Source organism: Nycticebus coucang, chromosome 12, assembly GCF_027406575.1.
Source record: "Nycticebus coucang isolate mNycCou1 chromosome 12, mNycCou1.pri, whole genome shotgun sequence".
In the NCBI taxonomy this organism is placed as follows: Eukaryota; Metazoa; Chordata; class Mammalia; order Primates; family Lorisidae; genus Nycticebus; species Nycticebus coucang.
In genome coordinates, this window is record NC_069791.1 from 9426446 (window position 1) to 9441246 (window position 14801).

The 14801-nt window shown below is 47.2% G+C and overlaps 1 protein-coding gene across 1 annotated transcript; it reads right to left on the reverse strand.

Moving 5' to 3' along the window:
* Positions 1 to 104: 104 nt before the first annotated feature.
* SPRYD4 (SPRY domain containing 4) lies at positions 105 to 1751 on the reverse strand. The gene is made up of 2 exons (XM_053557595.1): positions 1403 to 1751; positions 105 to 1053 (listed from the first exon to the last, which is right to left on the reverse strand). Exons 1-2 carry the CDS (start codon positions 1569 to 1571, stop codon positions 518 to 520), a joined length of 705 nt encoding a protein of 234 aa, XP_053413570.1. The 5' UTR covers positions 1572 to 1751; the 3' UTR covers positions 105 to 517.
* Between the last annotated feature and the right edge of the window lie 13050 nt (positions 1752 to 14801).

A 14801-nucleotide genomic window follows, 5' to 3' on the forward strand; every position in this document is an offset into this window, starting at 1 on the left:
AGGAGGGCTCTGTCCTCACTCTGACCCACTAAGCAAGGGAGCCAGTGGCCAGACTGTATGTGCTGTAGAGAAAGGGCCAGGCCATTTGACTGCACCACTCCTCTAGCCAGAGGTAGAAAAGATTTACTTTGGAGAGATTGAGTAGAGCCCCAAGAACAAGTTACATGTGAGCAAAGCAAGGGAGAGATATCACCATGACAAATTCAAACAAAGCTGAAATGTAAGAAGACCTCAGTCTGAGAAAGGCCTGGACACAGGGAGGCCGAGGGCACTGAAGGAAGCAAGTAAGGGAAAGTATGTCCATGGGAGCCTAGGAAATTGGCAGTAGTTGGGGAGTTGGCTGTATGTCTAGCTTTCACAGGAGGGGAAAGAGGAAGATGACTAAGATATTGCACAGAGAACTCAACAATGAACTGTGAGAGCTAGAGGTTGCTTGTGGCAAAGTAAATAAGGCTTCAAATGCTTTCAAAAGGAGGCTGGCCAAACAGCATGATTAAGGACTCCAGTAATGGACATACTAGAGACCCTCAGGCACCTCAAGCCCTGAGTGGGTCAGCAGCTCTCCATCCCAAAGAGCAAAGGCAGGTACAACTGGACCCCGGAAATCTGTCTGTAATGTGTGGACCACAGAGAGCTGGCTCACATCCACCAGGCTCAACTTCTGGGCCTCATACTCCAGCAGCAGCCCCACCTTCTCTGGCTGCCCAATACCCTCAATTGGGGCTTTCTCCTTGGCCAACATGGTGTGCCACTTGCGCTGGGCATAGGTGAACACCCAGGAACGATCATCAGCACCAATGCAGCTATCCCGAGCCATGTCAACATCTGCCACGCCTATCCGGAATTGCTGGGAGCGCTTCACTGTCACCTCCCAGTAGTGTCTGCCACTGGTGACCGCTGTGTCTGCCAGCACCACTGCCCACTCCCGGAAGCGCTCCACATTCAGGGCCTTGGAGGGCTCCAATCCCACCAAGCCGTATTTGACACCTGTGTCACCTCTGAAGAGTGCTAGGCTGCTGTGGGCGGTTTTTTCTTCCAGTTTGAAACTGATGCCTGCGGGCAGAACAAAAAGATGGTGGTAATAACAGAGGCAAGAACCCTCGGAGTAGTGATAATATTTCGTTCTGAATGAGGCAGTTATAAAATCACGAGGAAACAAGAGAATGACAAGCGGGCAAGAGTGTGTGGTCTCTGTAGTGTAGGCAGTCCTAAGAACTGAAAAACTCCGATTGGGAAAACCCCGGGATTAAATCAGATGGTGCCCCAGATTTGGAATCTCGAGACCAGCGCAGACGGGGAAAGGGAAAATGACCCGAGAGGGTTGAAGTTGTTCCTCGGTGCGGGATCCGGGAATAACAAACCATTTTGGAGGTAAAAGAAAATTAAAAAGAGATAACCCTACCTCTCCGGGCCTCTGCAGCGGCAATCCCCAATCGCTTGGCACCCCAACGGCACAAGAGCAAAGAACAAGCAACGGGCAGCGCCATATTGCGCCATGGATAGCCAGGGCACGCCCCCCGCGCGGAGATCCTGTCCTGTCGCGTGGCGTGCGAGAGGCGGCCGCGCAGCATGATGACGTAGGAGCCAACGCGCAGCGGGTGGCTGCCAACTTTGTGGTTTCTGGCCTGGTTCCAGCGCGGTTGCGGTTTATTAAGTTTTTCCGCGGAGAGGACTGCTGCTCGCGTTTGAACTAAATAGGGTTTTTAGAGAGATGGTGTGGTCAGATGCCTAAAGGATAGAATTAAACAGTAACTAGATTTGAACCTGACTCCACTTTGGGCAAATCGCTTCTCTGAGCCTTAGTGTTTTCATTTGTAAAATAAAAATTACATACGGCCCCTTAGGTCTTAACAAAAACTAAGTGAGAATAGTCTAAATATAGCTTAACGAAACATAGTTCCATCTTTCAAGGGCCAGCAATGGCCATTGCAATACCACTCACTATGTTGTCAAAACTGCAGGACTTCTGTCTAGATTCAGTTGCTCGTTGCACAAAGATCCAGTTATTGAGAAAAGATTGATAACGAAGAAAAGAAATTATTATTATTATTATTATTTTGAGACAGAGTCTGCTCGGCGCCTGTAGCTCAGCAGCTAGGGCTCCAGCCACATACACCGGGGCTGGTGGGTTAGAGCCTCGCCAAGGTCTACCAAAACAACAATGACAACTGCAACAACAACAACAACAAAAATAGCTGGGCATTGTGGCGGGCGCCTGTAGTCCCAGCTACTCGGGAGGCAAAGTGAGACTCTGTCTCAAAAATAAAGAAAGAAAGAAATAAAAAGAGACAGAGTCTCACTTGTTGCCCTGGGTAGAGTGCCCTCAGTAGAGCTGGGGGGTCACAGCTCACAGCATCCTCAAACTCTTGGGCTGAAGATCACTTGTCTCAGCTTCCTGATTAGTTGGGACTATAGATGCCCGTCACAATGCCCGACAGGGTCTCGCTCTTCCTCAGGATGGTCTAGAACCTGTGAGCTACAAGCAATCCACCCGTCTGGGCCTCCCAGAGTGCTAGGATTACAGATGTGAGCCACCGCCCCAGCCCAAGAAAAGCATTTTTAATATGATAGACATTTTTGCTCTGTGCCCTGTAGTTCAGCGGCTGGGGCGCAGGACACATACCCGGGGGCTGGTGGGTTCGAACCCTGCCCAAGCCTGCTAAACAATGACCACTGCAACAACAACAAAATAAAGCCAGGCGTTGTGGGGGGCACCTGTAGTCCCAGGTACTCGGGAGGCTGAAGGAAGAGAATCGCTTGAGCCCAAGAGTTTGAGGTTGCTGTGAGCTGTGAGGCTACGGCACTCTACCTAGGGTGACATACTTAGCTTCTGTCTAAAAAAATATATATATATAATATATATTAACAATATATATTATTTTATTTTATTATTTATTTATTTATTTATTTTTGAGACAGAGTCTCACTATGTCGCCCTTGGTAGAGGGCCATGGCATCACAGCTCACAGCAACCTCCAACTCTGGGGCTTAAGAGATTCTCTTGCCTCAGCCTTCGGAGTAGCTGGGACTACAGGTGCCTGCCACAACACCCGGCTATTTTTTTGTTGTTGCTGTTACAGTTGTCATTGTTGTTTAGTTGGCCTTGGCCGGATTCAAATCCACCAGCCTGGGTGTATGTGGCCAGCCCCAGTGGGAAGGGTGCTACAGGTGCCGCCAAAATTTTATATATCTGTATCTATATAGATATAGACATCTTACCCAGAGAATGGGAGAAACTTAAAGGATGTGATGGGCTTTTAAAGGAAGGTTTGTGTGCCTTGGGGCAGGTGGTGGTGTATCTTACAAAAGGCTTGCGCAGTGGGGTAGGTCATGGTATGACTGACAAGGGGCTATGCATTGGGGCAGGTCCTGGGAGATGGTGGTTCTTGGCCACAAGAATTGTGCTGTAGGATCTTCAGCATCTTGACTCCTTTGCATTGCAGAATACTTTTTCTGGGAAGTAACTGAAAAGGTCAAGTAGTCAAGGGAGAGAATTATATAAAGATCATTGAAATTTGTTCAACTAGGGGACCAGTTACAACTATGTGCCCAGATTGAAATGACTACAAGATGTTCAGGAAAACAAAGGAGAAGCATCATTTGTAGTATATAGAAGTGATGAGGAGAGTCTTCCCTAAAGTAATAGTGATAGCCAGAAAAGCAGAAATGGTTAAGCACGTGAGAAAATCCCAACCTGTTTCAGATCTCAGCCAATATCTTCTTCCCTAATATGTATACATACCCTCTCTGAGTTTCTCATCTACTCTGGTGCAGTCCACTGTCACCTATGGAGGACTTTCAAAATATCTATCCTATATTTATTTCCCAAGTTCCAGATCTGTATATTCAATAGCTTACCAACCTGATGTCTCCCAGTCACCACAAACTGAGCTAATCTCATCTTCCTACACAAATTTCCACCACTTCCTGTGAACTAAAATAAAATCTTAACATTTCCCCTGTCCCAACCCCCGGGCAAGGGAATACCCTAAAACTGAGTTGCTAGCCTTGAGAAAGGAGACCAGACATGCCTCCTCATGTCCTCCTGCCTTCTTAGAGATGTCCTTTGTGACTCATTAGCAGGTCTAAGTTTATGCAAGACATACCTGCAGGTTCTTATGTGCAATAAACCACTTGAGTCAGGGCATATGTCCTGTAGTTTGTCTCTAATTAACAGACTCTTACCTCAAGTGTTCCTTTTTGCTGACTTCTGGCCTATTAGACAAAGCCTAACTCTTTCAGCCAATTCTCAACCAAAGAATCTTTGAACACATTTATAATCTGTAAGCCCTCTGCCTTTGAGATGTTCCACCTTTACATGCGAAACCAATATATGTCTTCCATGTATTGATTTATGACTTTACCTATAATTCCTGTCCCCCTAAAATGTATAAAATCAAACTGTAACCCTACCACAGCAAGACTACTTGCTCAATGCTTGTTGAGCATGACTCTAGGCCATCGTCTCCAAATTTGGCTCAGAATAAATCTCTTTAAATTATTTTACAGAGTATGGCTTCTTTTCCATAGACACTCCTAGATGCCGTGACTCTATGAACCGCAATCCATATCCAGCCAGTTGTCTAGAAACCAGTGATTCCTTGACTTCTTTATCTTTTTCATCTCACATAACTGATTGTCTTTATATCTCTGTCACATTTTTTCTCCCGAGGACTACTGCATCAGACTTCGACCTGATCTCCCATTCTCCCCAGTGCTACTGAGAGAATATTTAAACAGGCATCTACTGGCCAGGAGAGGTAGCTCACATCTGTAATTCTAGCGCTCTGGGAGGCTGAGACAAGAGGATCCCTTGAGCTCAGGAGTTTGAGACCAGCCTGAGCAAGAGCAAGACCTGTCTCTATTAAAAATAGAGAAATTAGGGGGTGGCGCCTGTGGCTTAGTGGGTAGGGTGCCGGCCCCATATACTGAGGGTTGCGGGTTCAAAACCAGCCCTGGGCAAACTGCAACAACAAAAAAAAATAGCCGGGCGTTGTGGTGGGCGCCTGTAGTCCCAGCTGCTCGGGGGCCTGAGGCAGGAGAATCGCGTAAGCCCAAGAGCTGGAGGTTGCTGTGAGTCCTGTGACGTCATGGCACTCTACCGAGGGCGGTAAAGTGAGACTCTGTCTCTACAAAAAAAAAAAAGAGAAATTAGGGCAGCAGTGGGTAGGGTGGGTAGGATGCTAGCCCCATATACCGAGGGTGGCGGGTTAGAACCTGGCCCCAGCTAAACCGCAACGAAGAATAGCCAGGCGGTTTGTGGCAGGTGCCTGTAGTCCCAGCTACTCGGGAGGCTGAGGCAAGAGAATCGCCTAAGCCCAAGAGCTGGAGATTGCTGTGAGCTGTAATGACATAGCACTCTACTGAGGGTGACAAAAAAAACAAAACAAAACAAAAAAAACAGAAATTAGGGCGGCGCCTGTGGCTCAAAGGGGTAGGGCGCCAGTCCCATATGCCAGAGGTGGTGGGTTCAAACCCAGCCCTGGCCAAAAAAAAAAAACAAAAACAGAAATTAGGCTCGGATTCAAACCCGACCCCAGCCAAACTGCAACAAAAAAATTGCCGGGCATTGTGGCGGGCGTCTGTAGTCCCAGCTACTTGGGAGGCTGAGGCAAGAGAATCGCCTAAGCCTAAGAGCTGGAGGTTGCTGTGAGCTGTGATGTTACAGCACTCTACCGAGGGTGATAAAGTGAGACTCTGTCTCTAAAAAAGAAAAAGAATGTATTCTCTGTGCCCAAAGGACTCAGTATTTACCTTACCGCAGAATATGCGCTCATTGGTTTTGAATGAATAAATAAATGAATATAAAAGGAGAGGGTTTTTGTTTACATTTTTGCAGTAGCTCATTAGCTCCACCAGGGGTCAGTTTGACCCAGACGTTTAAGTTGGCTTAATAAGAGAGGAGAGCTGTTTCCTTTTAAGCCTAGGAGCAAAGTGTTGGGAAGAGAGATTTCCTTCAGGAAAGTCATGCTGTATGGATATTTTGCATTTTGGTAGTAGCAAGAGGAAGTTCCCAGGATTGTGTTTCTGTAGGATTTCTCCTTCAGTTCCATCCTGGAGCGAGGGCTGGAGTAATCACAACACATCTCTCACACTGATTTAAGACACACATCCATTACTTCATTCCCTACTCCTGTCACCTCTTGTACTATTTCACTTTTACAGACTGACCATTCATCTGACAAACTTATCTTCATCTTTCATGTGATTTACTTGCCTCATTGCTTGTTGTATTATAAGTCTTTCTTTCTTTTCTTTTCTTTCGTCTCACTTTCTCACCCTTGGTAGAGTGTCCATGGCGCCACACAGCTCACAGCAACCTCCAACTCCTGGGCTTAGGTGATTCTCTTGCCTCAGCCTCCCAAGTAGCTGGGACTACAGGTGCCTGCCACAATGCCCAGCTATTTTTTGTTGCAGTTGTCATTGTTGTTTAGCTGGCCCGGGCTGGGTTTGAACCCGCCACCATCGGTATGTGGGTCCAGTGCCCTACTCACTGAGCCACAGGCACTGCCTTTTTTTTAGAGACAGAGTCTCACTTTTATCACCCTCAGTAGAGTGCCATGGCATCACAGCTCACAGCAACCTCCAACTCCTGGGTTTAGGCGATTCTCTTGCTTCAGCCTCCCAAGTAGCTGGGACTACAGGTGCCCGCCACAATGCCCGGCTATTTTTTTGTTGCAGTTTGGCTGGGGCTGGGTTTGAACCCGCCACCCTCGGCATATGGGGCCAGCGCCCTACCCACTGAGCCACAGGTGCCTCCTTTTTTTTTTGAGACAGAGTTTCACTCCGTTGCCCTCCATAGAGTGCTGTAGCATCACAGCTCACAGCAACCTCCAGCTCTTGGGCTTAGGCGATTCTCTTGCCTCAGCCTCCCAGTTTTTTTTTTTTTAAGACAGAGTTTCACTTTGTCACCCTTGGTAGAGTGCCATGATGTCATGGCTCACAGCAACCTCAAATTCTTAGGCTCAAGTGATTCTCTTGCCTCAGCTTCCCTACTAGCTGGGACTACCGGTGCCACAATGCCTGGCTATTTTTAGAGGTAAAGTATAATTCTGGCTCAAGCTGGTCTTGAACCTGTGAGTGCAGGCAATCCACCCGCCTTTGCCTCTTAAGTGCTGGGATTACACGCATGATCCAGTGTTCCTGGACTATATTATAATTTTTTTTTTTTTGCAGTTTCTGGCCAGGGCTGGGTCTGAACCCGCCACCTCTGGCTTATGGGGCCAGCGCCCTACTCCTTTGAGCCACAGGCACTGCCCCTGTATTGTAATTCTTAACTTTCATGCATAATAATTAGAAAATCATTGAATTTTACTTAATAGACAAAAGGGGGAATGACATTTGAGGCAGAGAAAACAGCTTAGGCTAGAGCACTGAGTTTTGAAATAGAATGGAGTGTTTAAGGAACCATAGGAACACAATATTGCCAGAGTCACACGTTGGGGAGATAGGAAAGCAGTTGGAAAAGTCAAAGGTGGATTTTGAATGGCTGTGTATGCCATGATGAGGAGTTTGAATACTTGTTGAATACTTCTTTGTTTGTTTGTTTGTTTGAGGCAGTCTCACTCTGTTGCCTGGCCTAGAATGCTGTGGTATTAACCTAGCTCACAGCAGCCTCAAACTCTTGGGCTGAAGCAATCCTCTTGCCTCAGCCTTCCTCGTAGTTGGGACTCCAGGCTCCTACTACAATGCCTAGCTAATTTTTCTATTTTTAGTAGAGACGGGGGTTTTGCTCTTGCTCAAGCTGATTTTAAACTTCCAAGCTCACGGGATCCTCCTGCTGTGGCCTCCCAGAGTGCTAAGAATATAGGTGTGAGCCACCACACTAGGTCTGAATACCTGGTTTTCAGGAATCATTGAAGGGAAGACAGGAAAATGACAAATTATAGGTACTTATATAAAGATAACAGGCAGAGGGCGGCGCCTGTGGCTCAGTGAGTAGGGCGCTGGCCCCATATGCCGAGGGTGGCGGGTTCAAACCCAACCCCGGCCAAACTGCAACAAAAAAAATAGCCGGGCGTTGTGGCGGGCGCCTGTAGTCCCAGCTGCTCGGGAGGCTGAGGCAAGAGAATCGGGTAAGCTCAAGAGTTAGAGGTTGCTGTGAGTCGTGTGACGCCACGGCACTCTACCCAGGGTGGTACAGTGAGACTCTGTCTCTACAAAAAAAAAAAAAAAAAAGATAACAGGGAGAATGAATTGTAGGGGAGGAGACTAGCAACAGAGACAATCAGGATCTGACACCACTAGAATTCTCCAGTGAGACGTGGTGTGAACTTAGCTATCTAAGATATAGAATTGGAGGCCAGATGCGGTGGTCACGCCTATAATCCTAGCACTAGGAGGCCGAGGCAGGTGTGTTGCCTGAGCTCACAGGTTGGAGACCAGCCTGAGGCAGACTGAGACCTTGTCTCTTAAAACAGTCAGGCGTTGTGGCAGGTGCCTGTAGTCCAAGCTACTTGGGAGGCTGAGGCAAGAGAATCACTTGAGCCCAAGAGTTTGAGGTTGCTGTGAGCTGTGAGGCCACATCACCCTACCAAGGGCAACCACCTCTCTCTCTTTCTCTCTCTCTATGTGTGTATATATATATATATATATTTCTTATAAAATAAGAAATAGAATTAGTGGAGCTTTGGTGACTGATTGGGTGGGAGTGAGAGGATTGATTCATAGGTTTCTGACTTAATAAGGGGATACAGAAGGGAAAGCATGTTTGGACGGGAGGAAGATAATTAGTTCAGTTTTGGACTGGCTGAGGTTGAAGTGTCTATGGGACAACCAGGTGAAAATGAATATAAATTTAAAGAGAGAGGTGGTTGTAGATGAGGCCATCCAAGAAGAGAGTATAGACTAAAGTAAATAAGAAATAAGCTGAAGGTGCAACCCTAGGGAATACTAATGCATGGGATAACAAATATAAAGAGCTTAGAACAGGACCCTACCCACGGTGACCATTGGACTGTCTGGCTTGAGGTTGTTCCTGACTCCCTAGTTAAGGAAGGGAGAAAAGGAGCCAAAGATTGGACACGCAAATCCCTTTATCACTCTATTTCTTGGATTACTGTATTTCTACTATGTAGGGGTCATGTCCTGATTTAAGGGCTAATTGGAGCCCTTAACTGTGGATGGGAGAGAGATGATACACTCAGAGCTTGGTGATTATTCTGGACTTTGCCAGGAGTCAGCAGTCAGCAAAGCATAACCAGAGAAAGAGAGAGAAGGGGGGTGATCAGACAGTAGCCAAAGGGGCTGCTTGGTTGGCTTGTGCTAGGCTGGGGCCTTTGTCCTACTGAAACTGTCCACACAATGGAGCTGGGTTACGTGCTGAACTGGCATTCTGAGTATGGAGCTGGGATACAGAGTCCACGTGCTAGAAGCAGAGATGGATGATCACCTAGCGAGAATCATATCTGTAGTCACCCATATTGAAGTCACTACAGTCACTACAGAGGCTGTTCCATATTTGATAATAATAAATTATGTTAATAAATGATTAATTCACAAATCAATTCATTTACACTTTGATTTAAGGCAGCTAATTTCACGTGTATGTTACTTGAGTATATCTCATTTTATCCTCATACGACTCTGCAAGACCAGCAAAGTAGATACCGTAGACCAATGGTTCTGAACCTTCCTAATGCCGCGGCCCTTTAATACAGTTCCTGTGGGTTGCAACCCACAGGTCTACTGCAGTAGACCCTCCATGGCTGACCACCTCCCTGCTCTGGCCACCTCCTTAAGTTGACCTAATTTTCATAAGCCAGAATGTACCACATGTACATATCAGTTTAGCAGGCCTAGTTCCTTTTGTTGACCACCTCCTAACAGGCCAGTTTGTTACAGTCCATTGGGTGGTCAACTTACGATGTTCTACTGTATTTTAATGAAACAAAAACCTGGTTCATTGGCTCAGCGCCTGTAGTTCAGCGGCTAGGGCACCAGCCACATACACCGGAGCTGGCGGGTTTGAATCCAGCCCGGGCCTGCCAAACAACAATGACAACTACAACAAAAAAATAGCCAGGCGTTGTGGCAGGCACCTGTAGCCCCAGCTACTTAGGAGGCTGAGGCAAGAGAATTGCTTAAGCTGAAGAGTTTGAGGTTGCTGTGATCTGTGACACCATGGCACACTACGGAGGGTGACATAATGAGACTCCGTCTCAAAAACAAAAAAAGCCTGGGTCATTCATTAGTTCCTGATGACATGCAGCTAGGGAATAGCTGCAAAAAGGTGGTGAGTCAGTCCTGAACAATCTCAGAAGTGGCTTTGATAATCACATGTAACTCATTGTGGAGAAATGAAGAAAGAAAAATAGCTCTTTCTGTGGACTTCTTAAGTTATGTAAGACCACTAGCTCCCTATTAATGTGGATTATGCTTTTTTTTTTTTTTGCAGTTTTTGGCCGGGGCCGGGTTTGAACCCGCCGTCTCAAGTATATGGGGCCTGCACCCTACTCCTTTGAGCCACAGGCACCGCCCCTGGATTATGCTTTTATAGCACTCTCTTGGGACTGAGAAATGGAGCCTTCTCTTGATTGCTTGCTTGATTGATTGATGGTGACAGGGTCTCATGCTGTCACCCAGGCTAGAGTGCCGTGGCTCCAGCCTAACTCATAGCAACATCAAACTCCTGAGTTCAAGTGATTGTCCTGCCTCAGCCTCCCAACAAACTGGGACTACAGGAACCCGCCACTACAACCCGCCATTTTGGGTAGACAGGTTCTTGCTCTTGCTCAGGCTGGTCTCCAACTCCTGAGCTCAAGGTATCCTCCCACCTCAGCCTCCTAGAGTGCTAGGATTACAGGAGTGAGCCATTACACCACGCCTCTTCTTTTATTGTTTTTTTAAGAAAGAGTTTCACTCTTGTCTCCCAGACTGGAGTACTTTGGCATGATCATAGGTCACTGTAACCTCGAACTCCTGGGCTCAATTGACTTTCCAGCCTCAGCCTTCTGAATAGTTGGTACTAAAGGTAGGCACACCCACACCTGGCTAATTTTTCTTTTTTTTGAGACAGAGTCTCAAGCTGTCACCCTGGGTAGAGTGCTATAGTGTCATAGCTCACAGCAACCTCCAGCTCTTGGGCTCCAGTCATCCTCTTGCCTTAGTTTTTCTGTTTTTTGTTTGTTTGTTTGTTTGTTTGTTTGTTTTGAGACACAGCCTCAAGCTCTCACCCTGGGTAGAGTACCGTGGCATCACAGCTCACAGCAGCCTCCAACTCCTGGGCTCAAGCGAGTCTCCTGCCTCTGCCTCTCAAGTAGCTGGGACTATAGGCGCCTGCCACAACATCCAGCTATTTTTTGGTCACAGCTGTCATTGTTGTTTGGCGGGCCCAGGCTGGATGCGAACCTGCCAGCTCAGGTGTATGTGGCTGGCATTTTAGCCACTTGAGCCACAGGTTCCCAGTCAGTTTTTCTGTTTTTAATAGAGATGGGGGTCTCACTTTTTGCTCAGGCTGGTCTCAAACTCATGAACTCAAGCAATCCACCCTCCTCAGCTTCTTAGAGTATTAGGAACAGGCGGGAGCCACCATGCCCAGACTTTTTTTTTTTTGTAGAGATGGGGTCAGGGCAGGCTCACTTCTCACTCTCTATGTTGCACAGGCTGGTCTTGAACTTTTGGCCTGGTCTCCCAAAGTGCTGGGATTACAGGTGTCACCACCTTGCAGACTGGAGACTTCTTTAATGAAGCCAGGAGTAAACTGGCCCCAGGAATATAGAGTTTGAAAAGCTGATCGTTAGTAATCAGGAGATAATTAAAGCCGGGCGTGGTGACTTAGGCCTATGATCCCAACACTTTAGGAGGCCAAGGCAGGAGAATCACTTGAGGCCAGGACTAGTTGGAGGTTGCAGTGAGCTATGATCATGCCACTGCACTCCAGCCTGGGCAACAGAGCAAGATCCTATGACCAAAAAAACAAAGAGAGAGAGACAGAGAGATAATTAAGTGTACAGATAAATGAGACCCTAGAATGATTACTACTACAAGCTATCAAGATTTATAACTTTGTAACTAGTCAAATTTGTTCTTATGGCTCCACGCCTGTGGCTCAAGCAGCTAAGGTACTAGCCACATACACTTGAGCTGGTGGGTTCAAATCCATCCCAGGCCCGCCAAACAACAATGACCGTTGCAACCAAAAATAGCTGGGTGTTGTGGCAGGTACCTGTAGTCCCAGCTACTTGGGAGGCTGAGGCAAGAGAATCGCTTGACCCAGGAGTTGGAGGTTGCTGTGAGCTGTGATGCCACAGCACTCTACCCAGGGTGACAGCTTGAGGCTCTGTCTCAAAAACAAAAACAAAATTTGTTACTTATAAATCCTTTCCTCACTTCTATAGTTCTTATTGGAAAAAAACATTTAAAATGTTTGTATGTTTACTTAAGGCCAGAAAGAAAGAAAAGAGAAATCTACAGCTAAAAAACTTTTGCAACCCCTTAAAAGAACCCTAGCCCATACAGACGTGATAGGGATGTCCCCATTTTGCCTTTCCTGGAATTATTATTTTTTACCAGATCCTCACTTTTAGCTTTCCACTTTACCTCTTGGCTCCTGAAACTCAGTTTCATTTTCTTTCTTTTTTTTTTTTTTTTGCCAGGGCCAGGTTTGAACCCACCACCTCTGGTATATGGGACCTGCGCCCTACTCCTTGAGCCACAGGTGCCGTCCTCTTTTTTTTTTTTTGAGACAGAGTCTCACTATGTCGCCCTGGGTAGAGTGCTGTGGCATCACAGCTCACAGCAACCTCAAAGTCTTGGGCATCAGCAATTCTCTTGCCTCAGCCTCTCAAGTAGCTGGAACGACAGGCGCCCACCACAAGGCCTGGCTATTTTTTTTTGTTGTTGTTGCAGTTGTCATTGTTTTAGCTGGCCCAGGGTCGAACCTGCCACCCTCAATGTATGTGGCTGGTGCCATAACCCGTGTGCTACAGGCACAAAGCCTGAAACTCAGCTTCATAAAGATAGTTAGGGAGTGGAAGGATGGGTCTCTGCATGTCTGTAAGCATGGCTGGTTGACAGAGCCATTGTCAGCTCATACCCTTCACTCGGTGAGTCTGGGGTCAAAAGCTAAAGGAGAGAGCTTCATAGGAGGGAAAATAGCCAAGGCTGTAGTGTGAGTGCCTAGGTGTGAGCACAAGTACTTAAGGGGGTGAGTGTGGGGGAGGGCAAGGTCACCTGCAGCCAGGTGGGGGAGGTGGCAGATGAGGCTCTCTCTACTTGGCCAGCTGAAGGAAGGAGACAAGGTGTACCCTGATCAGAGGAATGCAGTCTCTCTGGCTGCCTGTTTCTCACTTCCTAATTCCACTCACCTAGACCTAAAAGTATTCTCCAGACTGGAACATATCCAACAGAGACTCTGGGCCAGGCGGGCAAAATGGTAATCTGGGAGGTAAGATTCCTGAGGAAAGGAGAGTTCACCATCTTTCTGTATCGACTCCATCCTATTAAAAGCCAAAACCTCTCCTCTTATCCACTACCAAATCACAGTCGAACCAAGTGGCAGCTTCTCCTCTCCCCACTCCCTTATTCTCTCTTTCAGTCTTTTTTTCCTCCTCCCAGATCAGGTACTTAGGAGTCAGTAGGTGTAGAATTAAGAGGCTAAGGCCTGGCTGGGATGGTTGGATTTCTTTAGGTTTTTTTATTGTTGTTTGTTTTTGAGACAGTCTCACTCCGTCACCCTGGGTAGGGTGCCGGGGTGTCATAGCTCACAGAAACCTCCAACTCTTGGGCTCAAGAGATCCTCTTGCTTCAGCTTCTCAAGTAGTTGGGACTTCAGGCACCTGCCATAACCCCCATCTTTTTTTTTTTTAGAGCCAGGGTCTCACTGTTGGTTAGGCTGGTTTCAAACTCCTGAGCTCAAGCAATCCACATGCTTCATCCTCCCAGAGTGCTAGGATTACAGGTGTAAGTCACTGCAACTAGCCTGGTTGGTTGTTTTTCTGCGTTTGTTTGTTTGTTTGTTTTGGCCAGGGCCGGGTTTAAACCTGCTACCTCTGGTATATGGGGCCAGTGCCCTACTCCTTGAGCCACAGGTGCTACCCCCAGTTGATTTTTTGAGATAGGGTCTCACTCTGTCCCCTGGGCTAGAATGCAATGGCCTCATCATGCCTCACTGCATCCTCAAAGTCATGAATTCAAGAGAACCTCCTGCCTTGGCCTCTTGAGTAGCAGGGACTACTGGCATTTGCCACCATGTATGGCTAATTTTTCTATTTTATGTAAAGATGGGATAGGTTTTTTTGTGGTTTAATTAATTAATTAATTTATTTATTTATTTGAGACAGAGTTTCACTATGTCACCCTTGATAGAGTGCCGTGGCGTCAGAGCTCACAGCAACCTCAAACTCTTGGGCTTAAGCAATTCTCTTGCCTAGCCTCCCAAGTAGCAGGGACTACAGGCGAGGATAGGATTTTAGTATTGCTCAGGCTAGTCTCAAACCCCTGACCCTAAAGGATCCTCCCACCTTGGCCTCCCAAAGTGCTAGGATTACAAGTGTGAGCCATCATCACTGGTCCTGGTGGGATTTTTTTTTTTTTTTTTTGTAGAGACAGAGTCTCACTTTATGGCCCTCGGTAGAGTGCCGTGGCCTCACACAGCTCACAGCAACCTCCAACTCCTGGGCTTAAGCGATTCTCTTGCCTCAGCCTCCCGAGCAGCTGGGACTACAGGCGCCCGCCACAACGCCCGGCTATTTTTTGGTTGCAGTTTGGCCGGGGCCGGGTTTGAACCCGTCACCCTCGGTATATGGGGCCGGTGCCTTACCGACTGAGCCACAGGCGCCGCCCTCCTGGTGGGATTTTTT

What these genes read in the sequence shown, in the direction of transcription:
- SPRYD4 (XM_053557595.1), bottom strand. Translation starts at nt 1,571, where the DNA reads ATGCTGCGCGGCCGCCTCTCGCACGCCACGCGACAGGACAGGATCTCC. An exon ending in CGCTGCAGAGGCCCGGAGAG is followed by an intron (nt 1,054 to 1,402) that starts GTAGGGTTATCT and finishes TTCTGCCCGCAG; the next exon opens with GCATCAGTTTCAAACTGGAA.